The 19,409-nt window shown below is 56.1% G+C and overlaps 7 protein-coding genes across 7 annotated transcripts; 1 reads left to right on the forward strand and 6 right to left on the reverse strand.

Annotated features, from left to right (window-relative positions):
* Positions 1-379: 379 nt before the first annotated feature.
* Positions 380-2,743, reverse strand: B0H18DRAFT_1190060 (lariat debranching enzyme, C-terminal domain-containing protein; the record flags this gene model as incomplete). The annotated part of the gene is made up of 8 exons (XM_048036036.1): positions 380-882; positions 961-1,267; positions 1,353-1,692; positions 1,728-1,897; positions 2,006-2,091; positions 2,149-2,270; positions 2,324-2,407; positions 2,484-2,743. 8 exons carry the CDS (start codon positions 2,741-2,743, stop codon positions 806-808), a joined length of 1,446 nt encoding a protein of 481 aa, XP_047890559.1. The 3' UTR covers positions 380-805.
* A 146-nt stretch (positions 2,744-2,889) lies between these two features.
* On the forward strand, positions 2,890-4,529 carry B0H18DRAFT_1022312 (Brix domain-containing protein; the record flags this gene model as incomplete). The annotated part of the gene is made up of 5 exons (XM_048029582.1): positions 2,890-3,008; positions 3,058-3,190; positions 3,296-3,370; positions 3,391-3,493; positions 3,540-4,529. 5 exons carry the CDS (start codon positions 2,890-2,892, stop codon positions 4,211-4,213), a joined length of 1,104 nt encoding a protein of 367 aa, XP_047890560.1. The 3' UTR covers positions 4,214-4,529.
* Positions 4,530-4,760: 231 nt separating this feature from the next.
* Positions 4,761-5,355, reverse strand: B0H18DRAFT_880561 (uncharacterized protein; the record flags this gene model as incomplete). The annotated part of the gene is made up of 2 exons (XM_048040777.1): positions 4,761-5,183; positions 5,260-5,355. Coding segments are annotated over 2 exons (519 nt in total), but the record flags the coding sequence as incomplete, so codon positions are not given.
* Positions 5,356-5,804: 449 nt separating this feature from the next.
* B0H18DRAFT_1190070 (uncharacterized protein) lies at positions 5,805-6,455 on the reverse strand (the record flags this gene model as incomplete). The annotated part of the gene is made up of 2 exons (XM_048036037.1): positions 5,805-5,812; positions 5,843-6,455. The coding sequence occupies 2 exons, from the start codon at positions 6,453-6,455 to the stop codon at positions 5,805-5,807; spliced, it is 621 nt and encodes a 206-aa protein (XP_047890562.1).
* Positions 6,456-7,733: 1,278 nt separating this feature from the next.
* Positions 7,734-8,347, reverse strand: B0H18DRAFT_826147 (uncharacterized protein; the record flags this gene model as incomplete). Its single annotated transcript, XM_048039351.1, has 2 exons — positions 7,734-8,147; positions 8,210-8,347. Coding segments are annotated over 2 exons (552 nt in total), but the record flags the coding sequence as incomplete, so codon positions are not given.
* A 1,495-nt stretch (positions 8,348-9,842) lies between these two features.
* On the reverse strand, positions 9,843-11,903 carry B0H18DRAFT_880539 (uncharacterized protein; the record flags this gene model as incomplete). The annotated part of the gene is made up of 2 exons (XM_048040774.1): positions 9,843-10,750; positions 10,823-11,903. Coding segments are annotated over 2 exons (1,989 nt in total), but the record flags the coding sequence as incomplete, so codon positions are not given.
* A 5,652-nt stretch (positions 11,904-17,555) lies between these two features.
* Positions 17,556-18,856, reverse strand: B0H18DRAFT_1121592 (uncharacterized protein; the record flags this gene model as incomplete). Its single annotated transcript, XM_048034353.1, has 2 exons — positions 17,556-18,138; positions 18,192-18,856. The coding sequence occupies 2 exons, from the start codon at positions 18,854-18,856 to the stop codon at positions 17,556-17,558; spliced, it is 1,248 nt and encodes a 415-aa protein (XP_047890565.1).
* Between the last annotated feature and the right edge of the window lie 553 nt (positions 18,857-19,409).

Below are 19,409 nucleotides of genomic sequence, written 5' to 3' on the forward strand. Positions count from 1 at the left end.
GCTGTTCTACTTTCTTCCCTGCGTGTCGGTGATCAGCTCGAGCGTTCGGGCTGCGACCGACTGCATGAAGACATGCTGGGTCGCGCTCGGTAGCCAAGTTCTCTCCTTCACGCGTGTTCCGCCCCCTCCATCTATGAATCCTTCCGCGCTGAGCGCGATCACCATGTACCAGCATATCATGGCCTGTCCGCGAGCTGTTTTATGGTTTCTCTTGATCAGCATTGTGCTTGACGGCATGACGAATAATGGAGATCACTTCCGCAATGACATGGCAGCTTGAGCCAGCAGATACAGATGATGATCAACGTCATTGCGTTGCGCGTCCATGTAGGTGCACGCATCTTGATAAGCGGTTTAATATAACTTGAACCGCAAAGGTCTGATGGAAACTGAGCGGCAACTGAATGCTTGAAGGACGACAGCTGAGAGAATGAACAGGCATGATGCCGTGAGCGTCGACGGCTGCGAGACAAGACAGCCCAATACGTATTACAGGTGGGACAGGAGGAGCTCGGAGAAATCACAGGCAATTACAAGCATAATGAATGGAGCATCCGAGTCGAGACAAGCTCTGCATGGTGCAGACCATGTTTCAATCGAATCCGATTGACGTTCGACATTTGTTGTTCCAATTCATCCATATGTAGCGCGACAAGGTGGGTCTTCTGCGGTCCACCCAAGATCCACCTTGGGGAGCTAGCGCAACTTTTAGCCACTCTTTAGCAAACAGCGCGGACCGACGTCATAGGGGCCGCGAGATCTGAATGAAGATTCAAAATAGAAGTCAAGGCCAAGGGCCCCTATGCTATCGTGGATCGATCTTGTTTTCAATCTCCAACATCGAGCAAAGCGCCTGCGTCTGAGGGTTTGGATAGTGTGGCGCTACAGGACAGCATACGTCAATGTCAAACACCCTCGCAGTTGCTACAGCGCCATACGATCCAAGGGAACAAGACGTACGTTGGTCCCTCAAGCTAGCGTCCCTATTATCAGCGGTCGGGTTCGGTGGAGGCGCGGTTACCACGAACGCCTGGCACTCTTCGATTTTCGTCGCCTTTACGTGCTCTTTCACCCACTCAAGGTCCTTCTCGACAGCAGCTCGGGCGGTGCTCTCGTCGGGATACGTCAGCTGGTTCAGACCCGTGGACATGTACGGATGGAAGGCGCGTGTGATGGCGAGCCACTCCGGATCAAATGAGAGCACCGGCACAGTCCGCTCGCCCATCGCGGTCTGCTGGTATTCTGGAGGTTCTGGTATGTCGACGACCTACATTTGCCACCAAGGAGTGCAGGCAGATACCAATGACCTGCATCAGCTTACATACCGCTGAGGTTGTGAGAAGGAAACGCACCTCCAGAAATTGTCTTCTCGGCAGACATTTGTCAAGAGCGACGAATGTAGTCTCCCGTTGTGGGGGTGGTGGCGGCGGGGGTCTCGCAACTTGCTCAACTTCGTCATCAAGCATGATCTCGTCCGGATTGGCGGGAGCAGCTGGCGGCTTCTGGTCGGCCGCGTTCGCAGCCTCCGGCTCGGGAGCTGACGTGGGCCGCTCAGTGCCTGCTGCTTCTCCCGCACCCCCTCCATCTCCATCCTCGATCGTGATCTCGTCGGGGTTCTCCATACCCGCGGCAGCAGTGCTCCCGCTGTGCCTGTTATTCTCCGCATGGGGAGCGGGCCATGCATTACGTGCGCTTCGAAGCGACAGTGTAGGTGTGCAGCGAACCACCTTTCTGGCTTGAGGGTTTGCAGGAGGTTCATGAGCGGGGGTGAGCCGAGCACTCCTTTCTTGACGTCGTCGCGGAAGTGGGGCTTGCGCCGGAGGAGGTAGCGGAGGTCGCCGTGATGCTCGATGCCTTGCGGCCAGTCGTGGGAGAGGAAGACCGTCGGGGATGAGAGCTGTAGCCACAGTCAGAATATATATAAGATGATAGCGGTTAATACTCGATTCGATCGTTGGCGGAGGACAATGAGGAGGCAGAAGCGATGAGAACGAAGCATACTCACTAAGGATAGTTTCCGGACGTTGTATTCGCGTATGTGGTAGATGCTACGCATCGACCCATGGTTATACGGTACCCTTTCGTGATGGCCTATAGAAAGCTGTCTCAGCGCTTCCATCGGATACCTGCAGGCGTTCAAGCACATACCGCGTCGAAAGTCTTGCGGCTTGAATATGCCCGAGGCGCCGGCTATGCGAATCCCGTTCACCTGTACACATCCGGCATGTCCGAGAAAGTAAATATTGGGTGCAATCCAGCCACCATGATACCTATGTAAGGTCAGTTGACAAGTTGCTTCTGGTGAGACGTGTATATGACGCACAGTTCCCAGAAGTAACTAGACGCTTCGTGATTACCTCCGATAACGAGGGTGAGCAGAGGTGCTACTTTCTCTCCCGCATAATATCTTTGTAATGACATCAGTAAACGGTCCATGACACTTGCGGTCTTCATATCAACGCTCGCAATCTGATCTGACCTACTTCCAAAACTCGCCCAGCTGGCGATACTTGTCTGGTACGGCCATGCATTGGAGGTCACGGTGGTTGCGGATAGCCTGGAAGTCACCACAGATGAGGAGCAAGTCCACTTTGTAGCTATGACGCTGTTCGAGGTTGTGTAGCTCAGCGTATATGGCGTCGAGCTCGCCGTGGCAGCAGCCTTCGATGGCAACCTGGTGCGAAGTCTGAGTATCGTGTATGGTTCGGAACGCGTAGCTTAGCACGCCGGTCTGTACCTTCATGGCTGAGCAATTCTTGGCCCCGTTCTGCGCTTTTTGTCACTGACTGATGTAGATGTCGAAGTGCCCGATGCTTGTTCAATAGACCAGGCGTAGTGCTAATAAGTGGCTCACAAGGAGTGGCTGAGATTCGTTCGAGGTCCAGGACGATGTGGCACGTGATTGCTTCTGGCGGATCTGAGATGGCGATCGACTCTGTCTTCGACTGCAAGTTTTCCCCAGCCACAGCGCCCGCACACCTCCTCCTCCTTGCTATGTTGCGCACAATGTACGTTGTTGTGAATTCGAAAAATAATATGCTGCTACAGTATATGAAGAAAACCAAAAAATGCACGTTCCAAACGGGCCCTTCAGGCGCGTGAGCCGAAGGAGGTCGAGGACGCAAGAACAGCGATCTTTGTCAAGGGTACGCACACGGGCGAGAAGGTTAATGCGGTAATGAAGGAACTAGTGCGTAGCGAGCTCTGTTATACGGGCTCTGTCACTCATTCACGCACGGTTTCGTCTCGCTAAGATGGCCCTCAAACGACCAAATGCCATTCATTCTCGAAAAAGAACGCCGTAAGGCCATTTGAAGACGCTTCTTCGTTAGACTTCTGGGCAAAGAAGAACGACGCGAGCTTGTTTGTGGTGGGCAAAGCACAAAGAAGCGGCCAGATGGACTAGTATTCGTACGCATGTACGACGAACGAGTACTGGACATGTGCGAGGTTGGGGTAGAGAAGTGGATCAGTATGAACGAGTTCAAGGTGCGTGGATCTTCGCAATACTGTAAAACCCACTGATCGTCATTTCTTAGACACCGAAGGCCACCCTGGGCATAAGCCATTGATGCACTTCGCATCTGAGCTCTTCGACACACATCCGCGCTTCGTCCAGCTGAAGTCTCTCCTATTGGACTTCTTCAACGGGGAAGCTATTGACTCCATCTGTCTCGCCGGACTCGAGCACGTCATCAGCGTTTCTCTCGGGCCTACCCCAGCTTCGCTCAATACCACCGCCACCTCCAACCCGCTGCTAACATCGACCTCTACTTCCTCAGCCTCAAGCTCAGCCGACTTGCCGACAGTGCATGTCCGAGTGTACAACGTGAAGCTGCTCGCCTCCGGAACGCGCATTCCGCGGGTGGAGCTCACGGACATGGGTCCGTCGATGGACCTCGTACTGAGGCGACACACGGAGCCCGATTCGGAGCTCCTCAAGCAGGCACTCAGGCGGCCGAAGCTGCGGAAGCAGGAGGTGGAGAAGGGACTCGGCAAGAAGCGGAAGAACATGGAGGTGGACGAGATGGGTGACCTGCGCGGGAGGATACACGTTGCCAAACAGGATCTGAGCAAGTTGCAGACGCGGAAGATGAAGGGACTCAAGAAGGGAGGGGGAGAGACATTCGACGAGAGTGGGGAGAGCGGAGGCGAGGAGGAAGAGGTGGTCCGAGTCGATGCGCAGTCGAGGAAACGGAGGAAAATCTCATAGTACGTATGCTACCGCTCTTTGCTACACGCATTCGCTTCGTCCTACATGTTTATCACTGTTAGTCGGAGGCTCAATGGTGCGGGTCTCTTCGATGAAGTATTTTTTTGCTCTCGAGCTCTCTGATCACTTGCCTTGGTATTGTGACACCAGATATCACTTTCCGGGTCAGTGCAATGCCACATCTATTCAGTACAACCATGCGCAGTATGCTGTACGTAAGCCTTCCCAGACGCAAGGCTGAGCTCGCCCCGGGATGTCTAGCTTACAGCGCGCGACAACAGGCTGTCAACGACCAGTTCCCATTATTTAAAACCTGAGACAATCGATGCATCTATAGAGTAATCCTTCGGCGTGGTGAGAAACAGAAAAATGTCGAGATGCTTCCTCGTGCGGGAGTACAACCCGTCGTTGAGCAGGGCGGTACGATGTACGATATGTTCAGGAAGTAGGTTACAATCGGACATACACCTGGGCACAGCAAACCGAGTGAAATTAAAATTCTATCTCAGAGGGCATGGGCACCTAACAATTAACAATCGGCGGCTGTCTATAACGACGATAGCGACAGCGCAATGGAATAAGACATGTCCGCTTGCAAAGTCACTTCCGGCCCATCGTACGACACTACGGACGTCCAGAAAGCGGGGCCATTCGTATCTGGAAGCACGGAATCGCTTGCAGCGGAACGCGTTCTGTACAGGGCACCGAACACAGAAGCGGCTCCACTCAGGTGGAGGACACTGGTGAGCGCAGCGTGAAGTCGTAACAGCCTGGGATTGGGAGGTTCGACTCCGGGAGGTTTTTGGGAGGGCTGAAGAGGCTGCGGTGTGGTGCCTGAGTTCGGGACACTGGCATTGTCATCCGAAGACGTAAACTCGGTGTTGCGATCCTCGAATGTGACATGACGGTCGACGTGGCTCGCGCCGGCATGGTTTGGATGGTGAACCTTGATCTCATAACGGTTTGGAGTCTGCGAAGGGTTCAGTTACATTCCAATTACAAAGTGTTGCGTCAAGGGGTCACCGGTCATGGCCCGATCGACTGACCTCAGTAGCCCTCAAACACCAAGCGAACATGTCAAAGCCTTGGCGTGCCGTCGGACTGAGGAGCAAGCAATTGTGGGTCTCGTCCACTTTTGCCAAATTGTGGAGGATCGAGTCATCGACCTCGCAATAATGCCTCAAGACGTCCACAAGTCATCGTGGAACGAATCTGTGCCGATATGAGCATTGGGCATGATTCAACGCGCAGAGCTTACCTCTTCCGTCGTGTCAGCGCCGAAATAAACACGCTTGACAATTCTGATTCCTTCCAAGTCTAATTCTGGCGCGCCCGGAGAGATCTCATTAGGTGCGACAGGGTTAACCAACCCAGTCATGAAACAGGTGTAGTGATCTCTTTGCAGCAACTGTGCATCATGAGCGAACGTCAAATGGGTGGAGAGGAGTTGGCGTACCGCTGCTCTCATCCCGCTACACCGATCCGTCAGCCAGTTGGGTTCGTCCTCCGACATTGGTGTGCTATAATTAGAGTTTTCGAGTGGGATTTGGTGGTCTTGCCTCGCGCGTACGAAAACTGTGAATCAAGACCGTCAGGTGCCTGTATAAATGGTCATATGAAAAGACTCACTAGGCCAGAGTACGAACGCTGCCCAAGCCGACGCAAGTTCTGCCAATCGCTCCGCTATTGCCTTGGGGTCGGTTCCACAAAAAGCATCGCCGGCGCATGTGCAGATCGCAGCCGACACATATCGCTTCCCAGATGTGAGACCGAGGTCATCTGCCGTCTGGTAGAGCGAGTGGAAGAAACGTGTAGCGGTGAAGATAGGGACCTTTGCTGAGACTTGCGCTATTCGGGACGCCCACCTAGGCGTGTTCAGCGCAGCGAGAGACGGGTCGTCGTACACCCCGAGGAGCTTGTTCGCGTGGGAGTGCAGGGTTTCGTTGGAAAGAGTGACATTGCTGAAGGCTTGGTCAATTGCTTGTCTCGTTTTTTCGTCGAAGAAATGACCGGAAGCCATACGGCCGAGTAACGAGATGGATCCGATGATGGCGGCGAGAGCAGGCGTCGCGGATTTGCAGCGGGGAGAAACAGGGGGCGATGTGTGAGACGGAAGCAAGACGGAATCGTCGGGACTATGACTATGAGCCCCGGCTTGCGAGTGGCTTAGGTCAGCGAAGAAGGGGTGTCGGACACCAAGTGAACGTCTGAGGAATGTTGTCGCCGGCAGGGACATGAACATTGTACATCTGTCTCCATGGTAAGTACGTGCATTCACCGTTCAACGCGCTCGCGACACATCCTGAGGTTCGGACCCATCTGCGCGAACTTCGCAGTTACAACGCGGTTACATGCAGTCAGGTGACCGTGATTAGCGGGCGGACGACACTAGCGTAGTCTGCTGAATTCGTCTCGTTCTCCTTCAACTTGTACATAGCAGTGGATCAAGGGAAGGCCCAACCGACCGCGAACATGCTTCATGTGAGCCCCTATGGGATGTGCCTGACCTTGAATACAACAGTTTTCAGCGTGTACGCTCAGACTAGCTCTTGACGCGGCGGGACCTACCGTTCAAGCAGTGAGCAACGACAGCTCTGGAGGACAATACCGGTGTCATACCTTATAGGAAGCGGAGAACATCGCTTATGATCTTCGCGTCGTACAGGCCGCGACATGACACCGTGCACATAGGAGTGAGTTATGTGGATGCGCTGCTTGCACATCCATATGGAGCGTCCAAATCGCCGGTAAGTTACACGCAGATCGCAGTATACCTGGGCACATAACGAGATAGCAATAGAGTTCTGACAGCGTCATACCGCACAGCTCACTAGTTCCGTCTAAGTTAACTTTTACAGTGTCAGCCGCAGCAGTAGAGACTATCCTGTATCTGGCGCTCTCGAATTTGTATTTGCGAAAGTTGAGGCGATCATCCCCTCGTCGCCGGTGTTGTTCTCGAATGAAGCTCTGCGATGTGGACGACGATGTCGGGGAGAAGAGACGGGGACGTGTGTGAAACGGAAGGGACGGGGCTGTGAGCGGCTTAGGTAAGCGGGGGTGGCGGAGGAGGCCAGGTCAAGAGGGGGGCGAGCAAGAGGGGGGCGATAACAAAATTTCAGACGTCCTCCTCCCAAATCCCAGAGACCCCGAAGACTGGGTAGGGGGGGGGGGGTTCCGTTTTGGGATAGCAAGCGCCCAGGTGCAGTCCCAATACGGAAGTTCCTCCCGATGTATTCCAGATGCACGCAATGCGCATCCATAACTCGGAGGACAGTGTGAGGTCGCGGTCGGCTTAACGATTACTTCTATAGTACTCGTAACACTCTCGTACCATACTTGATTTGTACAATATGTAGATTAATGGTAAAGTATATGCATGTTCGCCGGGTACACAGCCTGATCACCGCTTCTGAACACGCCGTCTCTTAGCTCCCCGCGAGCCTGTAGCTGTCCACGACGAGGCTGCTGCACCAGACGTAGGTCCAAGGGGTTCAGGAAGGGGTGGGAGTGATGGCTTGTACGGAATGTGACTGTCAGGTATTCTCAAGCCTTTGTCTTCTTCGTCCGAGATGTACATATCACGAATAATCGCTGGCGGAAGTGGTATCAGTGCGTCCAGTCCGAGTCCTGCGTTGTCGATGCTATAGGTGGGATGGAAGACACGCATATGCTCACGGAGATTGTACTTCCATATCGCAGTCCAGTTCCCCTCTTTCTCAGTCTTGCACCCGGGTATCTTGCATACAAACGGCACGTTCGTGCAAGGCGTAGTTCCGGACGTCTTGAGGCTCGGTTGATAGAAGAAGAGCCTATAGTAAGGGCATTCACTTCTTGCCTGTGGTGAGCTCCCACCCGTACCCTTGGTCATTGTCGGCGCGACACACAGCCGCTCGGGACGTCCACAGAAGCCACATGGCAGCTCGGGCAGAGCGATCTTCAATGCATATCGTGGTGGTGAGTTGCTGTACGTTACGTCTCGAAGTATTTGATACTCACATGCTGTCCTTGTAAGTCTTCATGTACACCTCGCAATGCTTTGAGGATATGTTCGCCGACGTGGTTCCGCATCCGCGCTGGTTCCACCTCCACAAGGCATTGATAGCACCTTCGCTTCGTGTCGTCCGTCATTCTCTGGGCTTCCAAGTATTGGGCTGCATCTTCAGAGACGAGCATCGGACGCCCTGAGCATAACACATGAGATTGAGCTTGAGCTGACCGAGTAGACGTTGTCTGAGTCATGCGTACCTCCGATATTATAAGGAAACTGCATATTACCCGTTTTCAAAAGAGGAAGCAGGGCGACGGAGTCCGCCTGGAGTGTTGTCTGCCACAGATCGTCGATGACATCCTTGAGTGCGGATGATGGGAACTCCCATGTTAAGCCCGTCTCATTGAGGTGAGGACGTTCCTGCTCCATCAGTATGCCCCGGGCGTCGACAATGTTCGGGTTCAGTACATGACAGACATGACTGCAGACCTTCGCAGAGAGCATCTTGTGCGACAGTTTGTGTACAGGCTGAGTCGTCGTGCGCGATGGTCCGCCGTGACGAGCAGCTTCATGGTCGGAGCTGATGGTTGCGAGTGATCCAGTCCATAGCCAAGTAGAGACTCCGGCGTCCGCGCTGGATGCTGATGCAAGGCAGACGGGACTTGAATCCCCCGTGTCCCGCTGCATTTCGATTGGTAATGAAGACGGCGGCTGTGTTGATTCCTCCGAAGCAGCGTCCAGTGCCATGTGCTTTGATCCCTGGCTTACAGCACAGAGTTCGAGAACTTGCCCAGTAAGCTTGATGCCAGACGCCGCGTGGGCTAGATTTGGTATCTGTATCCGTGACACTGGCTTTCCTTTCTCATGAATTCCGATCGACTTCATTATGGCGAGTGCAGCGTGACCGTCACAGCGTATAAGCGTCGCGAAGAGGTGACCAAGGATGAACATGTTTGGATTAAGGGTACTGCCCGAGTTGACGTCGCGGGGTTTGACGTCCGAACTATAGCATCGAACACGGAAGATGCGCTCGTGCGGCTTGCGGACCCAGTCTGGAGTGATGACCTGTATACAGGCTGTCGACTTATGAATTTTGTGACCGTGTTCGGTCCATAGCCACGGAGAAGTGTCCTCGATAGCTGGTGAGGATACAGCCTGAGGTAGACGGTGACTGGGATCTTCAGGTTCATCCAGGCGGTCTTCAAGTGGGACAGTAGCGGAAAGGTGAGCATTGTCAGAGCTGTCTTCGGAGAGATCATTGTACGCGGCACTGGATGGAAGAAGCTCGCAATGCTCTTCCTCTATGACAAGTATGTCCAACTCCGAGTCATCTGATGTGACTTCCATGTTGGACTCGGACTCGGAGCTGACAGCGTGAGGTTCGCGACTCGGAGTTGGCGCAGGCGGCGGGCCCAATGACTTCAAGGTGCCATCCTCGGAGTCAACTGCTGAGATCGGCAAAGACGGGGCTGGTAGTGTACTGGCAGTGGCCTGGGTCGGCCCGAGAACAGCTGCCAAGAACGTCGGTGACATGTTCGTAATGGGAGGTTGTTGAGGCTGTGAAGTCCGACTCGGAGGGCGTACTATAGTATCAGTGCTGGCGTCCGATGCCAGTGTGGCAGCCGCGGCGCCCACTTCCTCGAGAGAACGATCTATCTCGGTCGAGACTCCAGGAAATTTCCCATGTCGTATTGGCTGGAGCATGTCTATGGAGCGCGTGGAATCGAAGGATTGGTCGAATGCAGTGGCAATGTGTATGAGTTCGAGCGCCTTCACAGCCGCGAGACGACCATCTGCCCAGGCCGACTTCAGATTTACATGGTCAGCGATGACATCGCCCGTCCAAGACTTGTGATTTAGATGGTCCGCGTGCTCTGTTCGAGTGACCTTGCGACGGCGAGAACCCTTATCAAGCTCGGGGTGGGCCGAGAACACCGCATCTATATCAACAGCAGCACCAAGTCGCTCGATCAGCTGTTTGAAGGAGAAGTTGGGGTTATGTCCGCCTTGCATGCGAACGTTCCCGAAGAGTCCTTCGAGCTTATCATCACCCGTGTCGTAGAGATAGAATCTCTGTGATCCGTCCAAGAGTTGTTGCTTCGCGACACAGAAGATCGCGTTCTTCACTGTTGTCATCAGGTCGCCATACAGTTGGTGGGGCATGAAGCTTCGTTCGTGTGTACAGTATAGTGTAAACGACATGTGCGCGAATTTGCTGAGGGATGTGAGCTGCTGGGTAAGGGACCAATCCGGACGGATGAACGCATTGGTGAAGGCCGACAGCAGCTCGCCAATGATTGCGATGGCCCGGAGTTCCTGAAGCTCGGTCGGTGTGCATCCTTCCTGGGGTAGAGTTGATAGCGAGGCTATGCCCTGTAACAGATCAATCGCGCGAGGTACGTCTTGAGAATCAGAGGGGTTGAGGAGACGCTCAACCGCGAGATCAGATAGCTTGGGATCACGTCGTAGGTGGCGAGAGAGACAGTGAATGTTCACAATAGTATCCCCGACAACAATGCCTTCTTGCGTCCGCATCAGACGAGCCAAGCCTGACGAAGCCGAACAGACATTATCAATGGACTGCATCTCTACGTTGCGAAGTGTGAACAATGAAGACGTACGTTTTATTTCATGCTTCCAATCAAAATCTGCTGTGACATCGTCGTCGCCGACACAGAGATTGAGGCCCGGTAGATGCCCGAGTATCTTGTATAAGGCATGCGATGGTGAAATCACATACTGCATGAACAGGTCATACACCATCGCCCGGCGGCCAGCATCTCCGTCTGACGCAAAGGACCACATTGGGCCGAAGAACATTGCGAAGCTCTTCTTCCACACGCGGAGTACTGTGCGTACCGTCTCTGCACTCTCGGCAGGAGTCTCAGACTTGCAGGTAGGCGACGCAGCAATGGGGAGTGCACCCCGGCCAAGCTCGTCACCAAAGGACATGACACCGAGGACGGAGACCTCCTTCCCCAAATGGACCTCTCCTTTGTCAAGGGCTTCTGCGATGTCGACAGCGCTCTGGAAGCTGCGTAATCTGAGATCGACGAGATGACAGTGTTCCCGACAAAGCCCGCCAACGCAATCCGCATGAGGAAAGTAGCATGCGACCTCCTCTTGTGAGATCTCGTCCCAGCATAACGATGCACCCGAGTGGTAGTACTGCGTCGCTGCAGCTGTCCCATGTGTCTGCTGATCGGAAGCCTGCGCGCGGGCCTTCAGCCGGTCGATCTTCGGTCCGAGTACCTCAGATAGATTCCACTCCACGTCGGCATCTGTAGGACGACCAAAGCTTGGCATGAAGCGAGTAAAATGGCGCGCTCGCCGCAGAGCACGGATGGATGGGATTGCAATGGAGTGGTTGAGTGCATACAGTAGCTTCCTGCCTCCGAGACGCAGCGCAAGCAGAGCGAGATCGAAGTCAAAGGCAGAGTAACCGCGTACATGGTATATGCCCTCGATGCTCTCGTCAAACCGCCGTACAAGCTCGCTCGCGCTCACTTTGTCCCGTAAGGCCTGGGCGACAAGACGACCGATGCCTCGTGGATCTCCTGTTGCGATCGTCATGAGGAAGTGTCGGTGATCATCGAGTTTCTTCAGCATTGAGCCAACACGGCGGGTCAGATTGAGTGCCTGCACACGAAACGAGGGTGAGCAACAGTGACTCGGTATCGATGATACTGCAGTACCTTGCATGACCATTGAGACTGTTGAGTTCGCCCCGCAATCTCGATCTCCGCCGCCGGGCACGTGACATACCGCCGGGGGTGGTTCGTCCGTCTCGTCCTCTCCCCTTCTCTTTCCTCAGTCGAGTTGTTCGAGACTGAGGTAAGAATCCACATCACTATACTGTAGCACTGATACTGACTACCTACGAAGCGTCTGACCGTATCGTCTAGGTAGATCAATCTAAGTCGAGTTGTTCGAGACTGAGCGTCTGACCGTATCGTCTAGTCTCTACAGGTTATGAGCCCCGGGCGGTAATTTTGATCCCGCCCGCTTACCTGAGACTTCGTTTCGGCTTTTCAGACCCGGAACAACCTCGAGGCACCCATCAACGTGTGCTAACCCCGCCTTTACCCCGCATATAGTCACTCTACCGGCCAATGACGATCACCCCGACTTCGAGTCCCAGGGTATCGGTACCCAAAACGCCAAGGAAGCAATCGGAACTATCTCCGGCGATAAAGATGGATCTCAAGGCGACCTCCAGAGAGAAGATCTCGCTCCTCCACGTCCCGTCGTCCCTGCTCAGCGGCGGAGTCATCCTCGACCGCAAGAAGGACAACTGGTACGATTGGAAGACGTACATCGCGAACTCTCTCAAGATTGCTTCGCCTGGGGGTACCTATCCGGTGAGGAGTCGCTCCCTCTGTCGACGACGACCCCAGCTCCGTCGTGAACTTCCGACGCAACGAGCAGGTGATCATCGCCTTGCTCAGCTCGAAGGCGGTGAAAGAGGAGCAACGCTTCATCGCTGGGTTCACGGACGCACGCGCTCTCTGGGTCGCTCTCTGCGCTCGACACGAGAAGCAGCCTGGCGCATACGCTCAGGTCCGCCTTCTTCAGGATTTCCTTGCCTGTCGTTACACTGCCGAAGAACACTTCTCGGAGACGACTACACGCCTCCAAGAACTGGCCGAACGTATCTTCCACATCGGCATCCCGAACCTCGAGGTCTTCATGACCATCGGCATGCTCAATTCCATGAACGGCTACCTCACCCATCTGCAGTCGCAGGTTGGTTCGTCGCTCACGGCTTCGGCCACTTCGGGCATCCCTTACACGTCCATCGACATCGCTGCTCGCCTCGATCTTGAGCAACGACTCCTCTCCGACAGCAAGGCGTCCTCGTCTGCCATCGCTCTCGCAGCCTATTCGAAGCCCGGGAAGCCGACGTCGTCGCAGAAGACGTGCACTAACACCAAGTGCCCACGTCCGAACGGCCACACAGCTCCGGAATGCTGGGCCCCCGGGGGCGGCATGGAAGGTCGTCGCGAGGAGGTGCTCGCGAACAAGAAGACCGGGAAGCGTCCGCTAAGCCGGCGGCCTCTTCCTCTGGTACTGACCGCGACAAGCAGGGCCGTGCATACATCGTTGACGGCAAGACCGGCCATGCGTACTTACTGAGCACGGTTCCACCGTCGACCGCCGAGTCCGCTCTTCGGGCGACGCCACTTCCGAAACCGACTTCGCCGGTCTTGCCACTGACACGTCCCCTGAGTGGCTCGCCACGGTGGCGGTCCCGGCAGATCTCTTCGAATATGAGACCTTGGTGTCCGTCGAGGATGAAGAGTCAGTCTCTCTCAACTGGACGGCCCACAGCCGTGCTCCTGACGACCCTGCTGCTTTCTCGGTGGCGCCGCTGCCTGCTTCGGCTCGTCGCATCTCTACTGAGGGACTGAACCCTTTGTGTTCGATTCCGGCGCGTCCACGCACCTCTCCCCTCGTAAAGCCGATTTCCATGACCTCCGACCCATCTCTCCTCGTGGCATTAGGGGGGTGAGTGGCTCCGTCATCTACGCCTGCGGTGTGGGCAAGGTACGCCTTCACATTGGTCGCGGCGCCTCTATCATCCTCGAGAACGTCCTCTACGTGCCTCAGGCCACTGTCCGCCTTGTCAGTATCTCGGCCCTCTGTGCCTCGGCGTCTCGCTACTCCGTGCTCTTCACGGACACTGGAGTCCGCATTCTCAAGCCGGGCGGGGCTGTTCTGGCCTCCGGCACGTTGACTTCCAAGCGTCTCTATTCCCTCGATGGGACGCCTCCCTCCACCGAGCACGCCCTGTACTCTGGCCGTGTGCCGACACTCGATGTTTGGCACCGTCGTCTCGGGCACGTCAACCACCGCACGATCCACGACATGGCTCGCTTCGGGTCCGTTTCAGGTATGCCTATCATTCTCTCCCCACCGTCAAAGTGTGAACATTGCATTCTCGGCAAGCAGACGAGAAGCGCAGTTCCTAAAGTACGGGTGGGGGAGAAGGCGAAGCGGATTCTGGGCACCGTTTTTGTGGACGTGCAGGGGCAGCAGGACGTGCGCTCGGCTCTGGGCAATTTGTATTCTATGAACATTCTTGATGATTACACGTCGCATACGTGGGCTATTCCGGTGCCCTCGAAGGTCATCCTTGAACGTTTCAAAGCGTGGGTCCTCGCTCGTGAGGTCGAGACCGGGGAACACCTAGGCATCGTGCAGGTGGACAACGGCGAGCTGCTCTCCAACGACTTCAAAGCGTGGATCGAGGGCCGTGGCTCTCAATGGCGTACGACCGCGCCGCATACATCCGCGCAGAATGGTCGCATCGAACGTTTCCATCGTACGCTCATGGACCGCGCTCGCGCCATGCGGCTTGCCGCCAATGCTCCGCCAAATCGCTGGGACGAATTTCTCGTCACTGCGAACTATCTGTCCGTCCGCACGCCATCTCGCTCCCTCCCGCCTGGCGTCACGCCGTACGAGATGTGGCACGGCAAGAAGCCGGATCTCTCACACTTACGGGAAATAGGTTGTAGGGCGTTTGTGCTCATTCAAAACCGCCACAATCCCAAGATATATGAGAGGTCCGTGGAGTGCGTGCTAATTGGGTACGGTCAGCACTCGAAGACATATCGGCTGTACCACAGAGGGACCCATAAGGTGGTCGAGTCGTTTCACGTCTCGTTCATCGAGTCGCACGAGGCTCCCTCGGTTCCTCCGGTCTCCGGTGTTCTGCCATCGTCCTCGGCTGCCCCGCCCGCACCAGCTTCGCCTGCGTCTGCGTCTGCGTCGGCGTCCGACACCGTGATTGACGATGATCCAGTGGCTGCTGATCCGCCTCCGTCCTTCATCGCTCCTGTGCCGGCTGACGCGCCTCCGATGCGTTCAGCTCCGGCCGTCCCTCCTGCGCCTGCGCGGCCCGCTCCTGTCCTTGCTCCCGCCCTCGCGCCTGCCCCGCCGCCGGTACGTCGCTCCTCGCGCTTACCAATGCCTTCGCAGAAGCAGGCGGCCGCCGTCGGCGTGCCGTTTGTCTCTCGCCTGGATCGCACTCTGGAGCAGATGCGCGTGGCCTCTCCGCGTCCCTCTTCCCCTTCCGGTATCCCTGTGCCTATTCCCCCTAGCGCCCCGGCCGCTGCCCCTGCTCCGCCTCCTGTGGTCACTTCCGACCTCGACGTAGGCGAGCCGTCTGCTGACGCCGCACCGGACCTTGCGTCTGCGCTTGCGGCGTTGGCTAATGACGATGTCTTGCCTCTCAATGTCGAGTACCCGGGCGATCCCGCCTCTCTTGCGGAAGCCGAGGCGTCTCCGTTCCGGGATGAATGGCGCGCCGCCCTTCGGGACGAGCTTCAGTCCATCAAGGATCTGGGTGTGTACCGCCTCATCCCTCGCTCGCAGGTTCCGGCGGGGCGTCGCGTCATGAAGGGCAAGCCCGTTTATAGGTTGAAGCGGAATGAAAATGGCGACCCGGTGCGTTTCAAGGCCCGTTGGGTCGCTAAGGGTTTTCAGCAGGTATACGGGCAGGATTATAATCGGACCTCCTCACCCACAATGCGCATGGAGTCCTTTCGTGCACTCCTTCATCTAGCCGCATCTCTGGACTGGGAAGTCGAGCAGTTGGACGTGAAAACTGCCTTCCTTTACGGCGTCCTACCTGAGGAGGAGTACTGCTACATGGAGCAGCCTCCGGGTTTTGAGGAGCCTGGCAAGGAGAGCTGGGTTTGGGAGCTGGTACGTGGCATTTACGGCACCAAGCAGGGCAGTCGTACATGGAACGACACCATGAACGCGCACCTGCTGAGCATCGGCTTCACCCGCCTGCCCTGCGAGTACTGCGTTTACTATCGCAAGACAGAGCGGGGGACTGTCCTCACGGGCGTGCACGTCGACGACTTCCTCCTAACGGCTAGCTCGGCTGCCGCTAAGGAGGAGTTCAAAGACGATTTGCGTCGCGTCTGGAAGATCGCTGACCTTGGTGAGGCTCGGTTCTGTGTTGGCATTCAGATCGATCGCGACCGCACTCGTCGGACGGTTGCCGTCTCGCAGACTGCCCTCATTGACAAAATTGTCAAGCAGTTCCGCCTGGACGGCCCTGACTGCGCTCCGGTCTCTACGCCCATGGAAGCCGGCCTGCGTCTCTCTCGCTCTCAGCACGCTCCCAAGACTCCTGCTGCCAAGGAGCGTGCAGCGCGTCTCCCCTACCGCTCTCTCATAGGCTGTCTTATGTACCTTGCTATCGGCACCCGCCCGGACATCGCGCTTGCGATTCAGCACCTCAGCCAGTTTCTCGACTGCTATGCCGAAGTCCACTGGGAGGCCGCCAAACGCGTCGTGCGGTACCTCAAGGGCACGCGCCTCTTCCGGCTCCACCTCGGCGGCGCTGATGCGGCTAATCTGAATGGCTACGCCGACGCCAGCCACGCCAGCTGCATCGACACTCGTCGTTCTACAGGCGCTATTGCTGGAATCTCGGCTCGGGCGTCATATCTTGGTCCGCGCGGAAGCAGCCTACGGTTCGACTTCCACGACTGAAGCGGAATACGTGCGGCCGCTGAGTCCTCGAAAGAAGGGTCTGGCTACGTTTCTTGCTTGACGGCCTTGGTTTCCACAGCACTCGGCGTCCCTCATGCGCGTCGACAGCACCAGCGCCATCACCCTCTCTTCCGACTCCACCTTCCACTCTCGTGTGAAGCACATCGATATCAAGTGGCACTACTTGCGCGAAGTCGTCCTCGCCAAGCGGATCGCTATCCAATACGTCCCGTCTCACCTCAATGTCGCCGACGCTTTCACGAAGGCGCTCGAGCGCAAGCCGTTCCAGCTCTTGCGAGGGCTCATGGGCCTCAGGCCTCCATGCGAGGAGGAGTCTTCTAGGTGAGGAGGAGTTCCTCAACAGGAGGAGTCCATCTTCTCGTCTGCACTGTCGCGTCACCCGTTCTCTTTTCCGATCCTTTCACCATTACGATACCTAATGTCTCTGACTCTTCATGGACTACTTCTGATTCTCCTTTCCCGTTTATGCGATACCTACATTATACGCGATACCTACAATTTCTTATGTTTCCCCCTACGTACTTCACGTTCCCCTCCGTCGTCTCTCTCGTCATTCGCGCCGAGGAGGAGTGTTGAGTTCGCCCCGCGATCTCGATCTCCGCCGCCGGGCACGTGACATACCGCCGGGGGTGGTTCGTCCGTCTCGTCCTCTCCCCTTCTCTTTCCTCAGTCGAGTTGTTCGAGACTGAGGTAAGAATCCACATCACTATACTGTAGCACTGATACTGACTACCTACGAAGCGTCTGACCGTATCGTCTAGGTAGATCAATCTAAGTCGAGTTGTTCGAGACTGAGCGTCTGACCGTATCGTCTAGTCTCTACAGAGACAGCTTCTGTTTCAGGTGTTTCGCGACATCGCAGAGTTGGGCGTGCGAGCGATATTTGTAGATCGTATGCGGGCGAGCCTCTCGCGCCATGTGACCCAGATGTTCGACACCATCCGTGAGTGATAGGCACTCAGGACATGCTGCGTCTTCACTGACCGTGAGTGACCCGCTGCACTGAACAGAACGTATACGGAATGACACTCCGTCCGAGTTCACGGCACAAAAGCGGTAGCCTAGGAACCCGGGGATACTGAGGTCGTGACGCTGGAAGGGGTATGATTGGAAGAAGTCCTCATGCGGCCAGTTAAGTGCAATACCAGGACAGGAATGCGGCACGTTCGCAAAGTCGCCTTCCCAGAGTGATAGCAGTGCCGGGTCGACAGCGTAGGGCTCTGACGCGCAAGGGTCTGGAGTCTGTGTTGCTGCGGAATGAGGTGCGTCACCGCCTGCAGGGCTCGGATGTGGTTGCAATGAGACATGCGCCGTCCGAGTCGAACTACGCTGCGGCAGCGCACATACCACTCGCGGTGTCGCTGGTGATTCGGCGTCTGACTGAGTGTCGTAATCGGAGTCCCTGCATCATTAAGGGTCAGAACTACGCAGCGAATGCAGGCCGCATGCACTTACGTTGTGTATTCATCCGTGTAATCCGCGGGCGTGGATAGATCGAAGCTGAACAGTGGGAGCGCAGGTGACTCCGAGTCGGAGGGCATAGGCTGCACCATGGCCGCCTGCTCCGACAGGGGAGCTATGTCAGACAACGAACCAGGTACGTGGTAAACCGGAGATGGCCCTGCAGGAATGGGCAGCATGGCTTCACGCGCATGTTGCGTCTCGGTATGCGCCTGCGCTTCGAGGATGGCCGAGGGATTGCATCGGCGCCCCTGCATGTGCGCTTCCAAGGGCTGCGTCGTCTGCCGTAGCTTAGAGCCAGTACGAATCCACGCATTGCAGCGCGGACACAGGACTTCCAGGGATTGCTTCGTGTTGCGCCGCCATGACAGTAGCGGAATCTGCTCTCGCGAGAGCTCTCGTGTGACGGGTGATTGAGAAAGCGAAGATGCTGACAGTGAGGATGTACCAGGAGGTGGGCTAAACGTTGTCGACGAGCCGCTAGCCTCGGCATGCAGCAGAGGATGAAGAGGAGGTGCGAGAACAGGGTACAGTATGGGTTGAGTTGGAGGCAGCAACTGGCCTGGATATAGGGATTGTAGCCCACCATCGAGTTCGTCGAGCGCAAAGCCCGCGAGGTCATCGTTGTTGCTGCCCGCAGGATCCCACGTACTCTCCATGTCGGGGCAAGGGTCGAGGCGACGCGACGTCAATCACAGCAGCAGCACAGTAATATAGTGAGTTTTTCGTCATTTTCAAAGGCAATTGGCAGCCCGCCGAAGCCGCGAGCAACAGTCGTGAAGCCAGAGCGAGTCGACGGGGACGCATCGCGCTGACCAAGGTCGCCCGCCGCGGGACTGAGCGCCGGAACGAAGCGGAAGGAACGCGTCAAGAACGCGTTCAACCAACATTCAACGACGCGTAGCTCACATGACCGCAGGCTTCACGTGCGACTTAGCGCATTTCGTACTATTCAATTCCTCCTCGGGATCTCCTCGTTTATGTCGACTTCGGACCCTACACGTGTACCTAGCATACTTCTCAGTCCACATGTATGTTCTCTAGAGTGAGATGTACAGAATGTAGTAGCTAGAGACAAAATTCAACGAAAGCGACTGCACTTCACGCTGGTGGCTGAAAACCGGACCCCGTACACCACCCCCCCACCCCCCTTTCGTGAGGAGGACGTCTCCGATTCAGATCTCGCCCCCAAGAGGGATGCGTCCCCGTCGA

The sequence above is a fragment of the Fomitopsis serialis genome (assembly GCF_022376445.1).
Source record: "Fomitopsis serialis strain Sig1Antser10 chromosome Unknown B0H18scaffold_63, whole genome shotgun sequence".
Classification (NCBI taxonomy): domain Eukaryota; kingdom Fungi; phylum Basidiomycota; class Agaricomycetes; order Polyporales; family Fomitopsidaceae; genus Fomitopsis; species Fomitopsis serialis.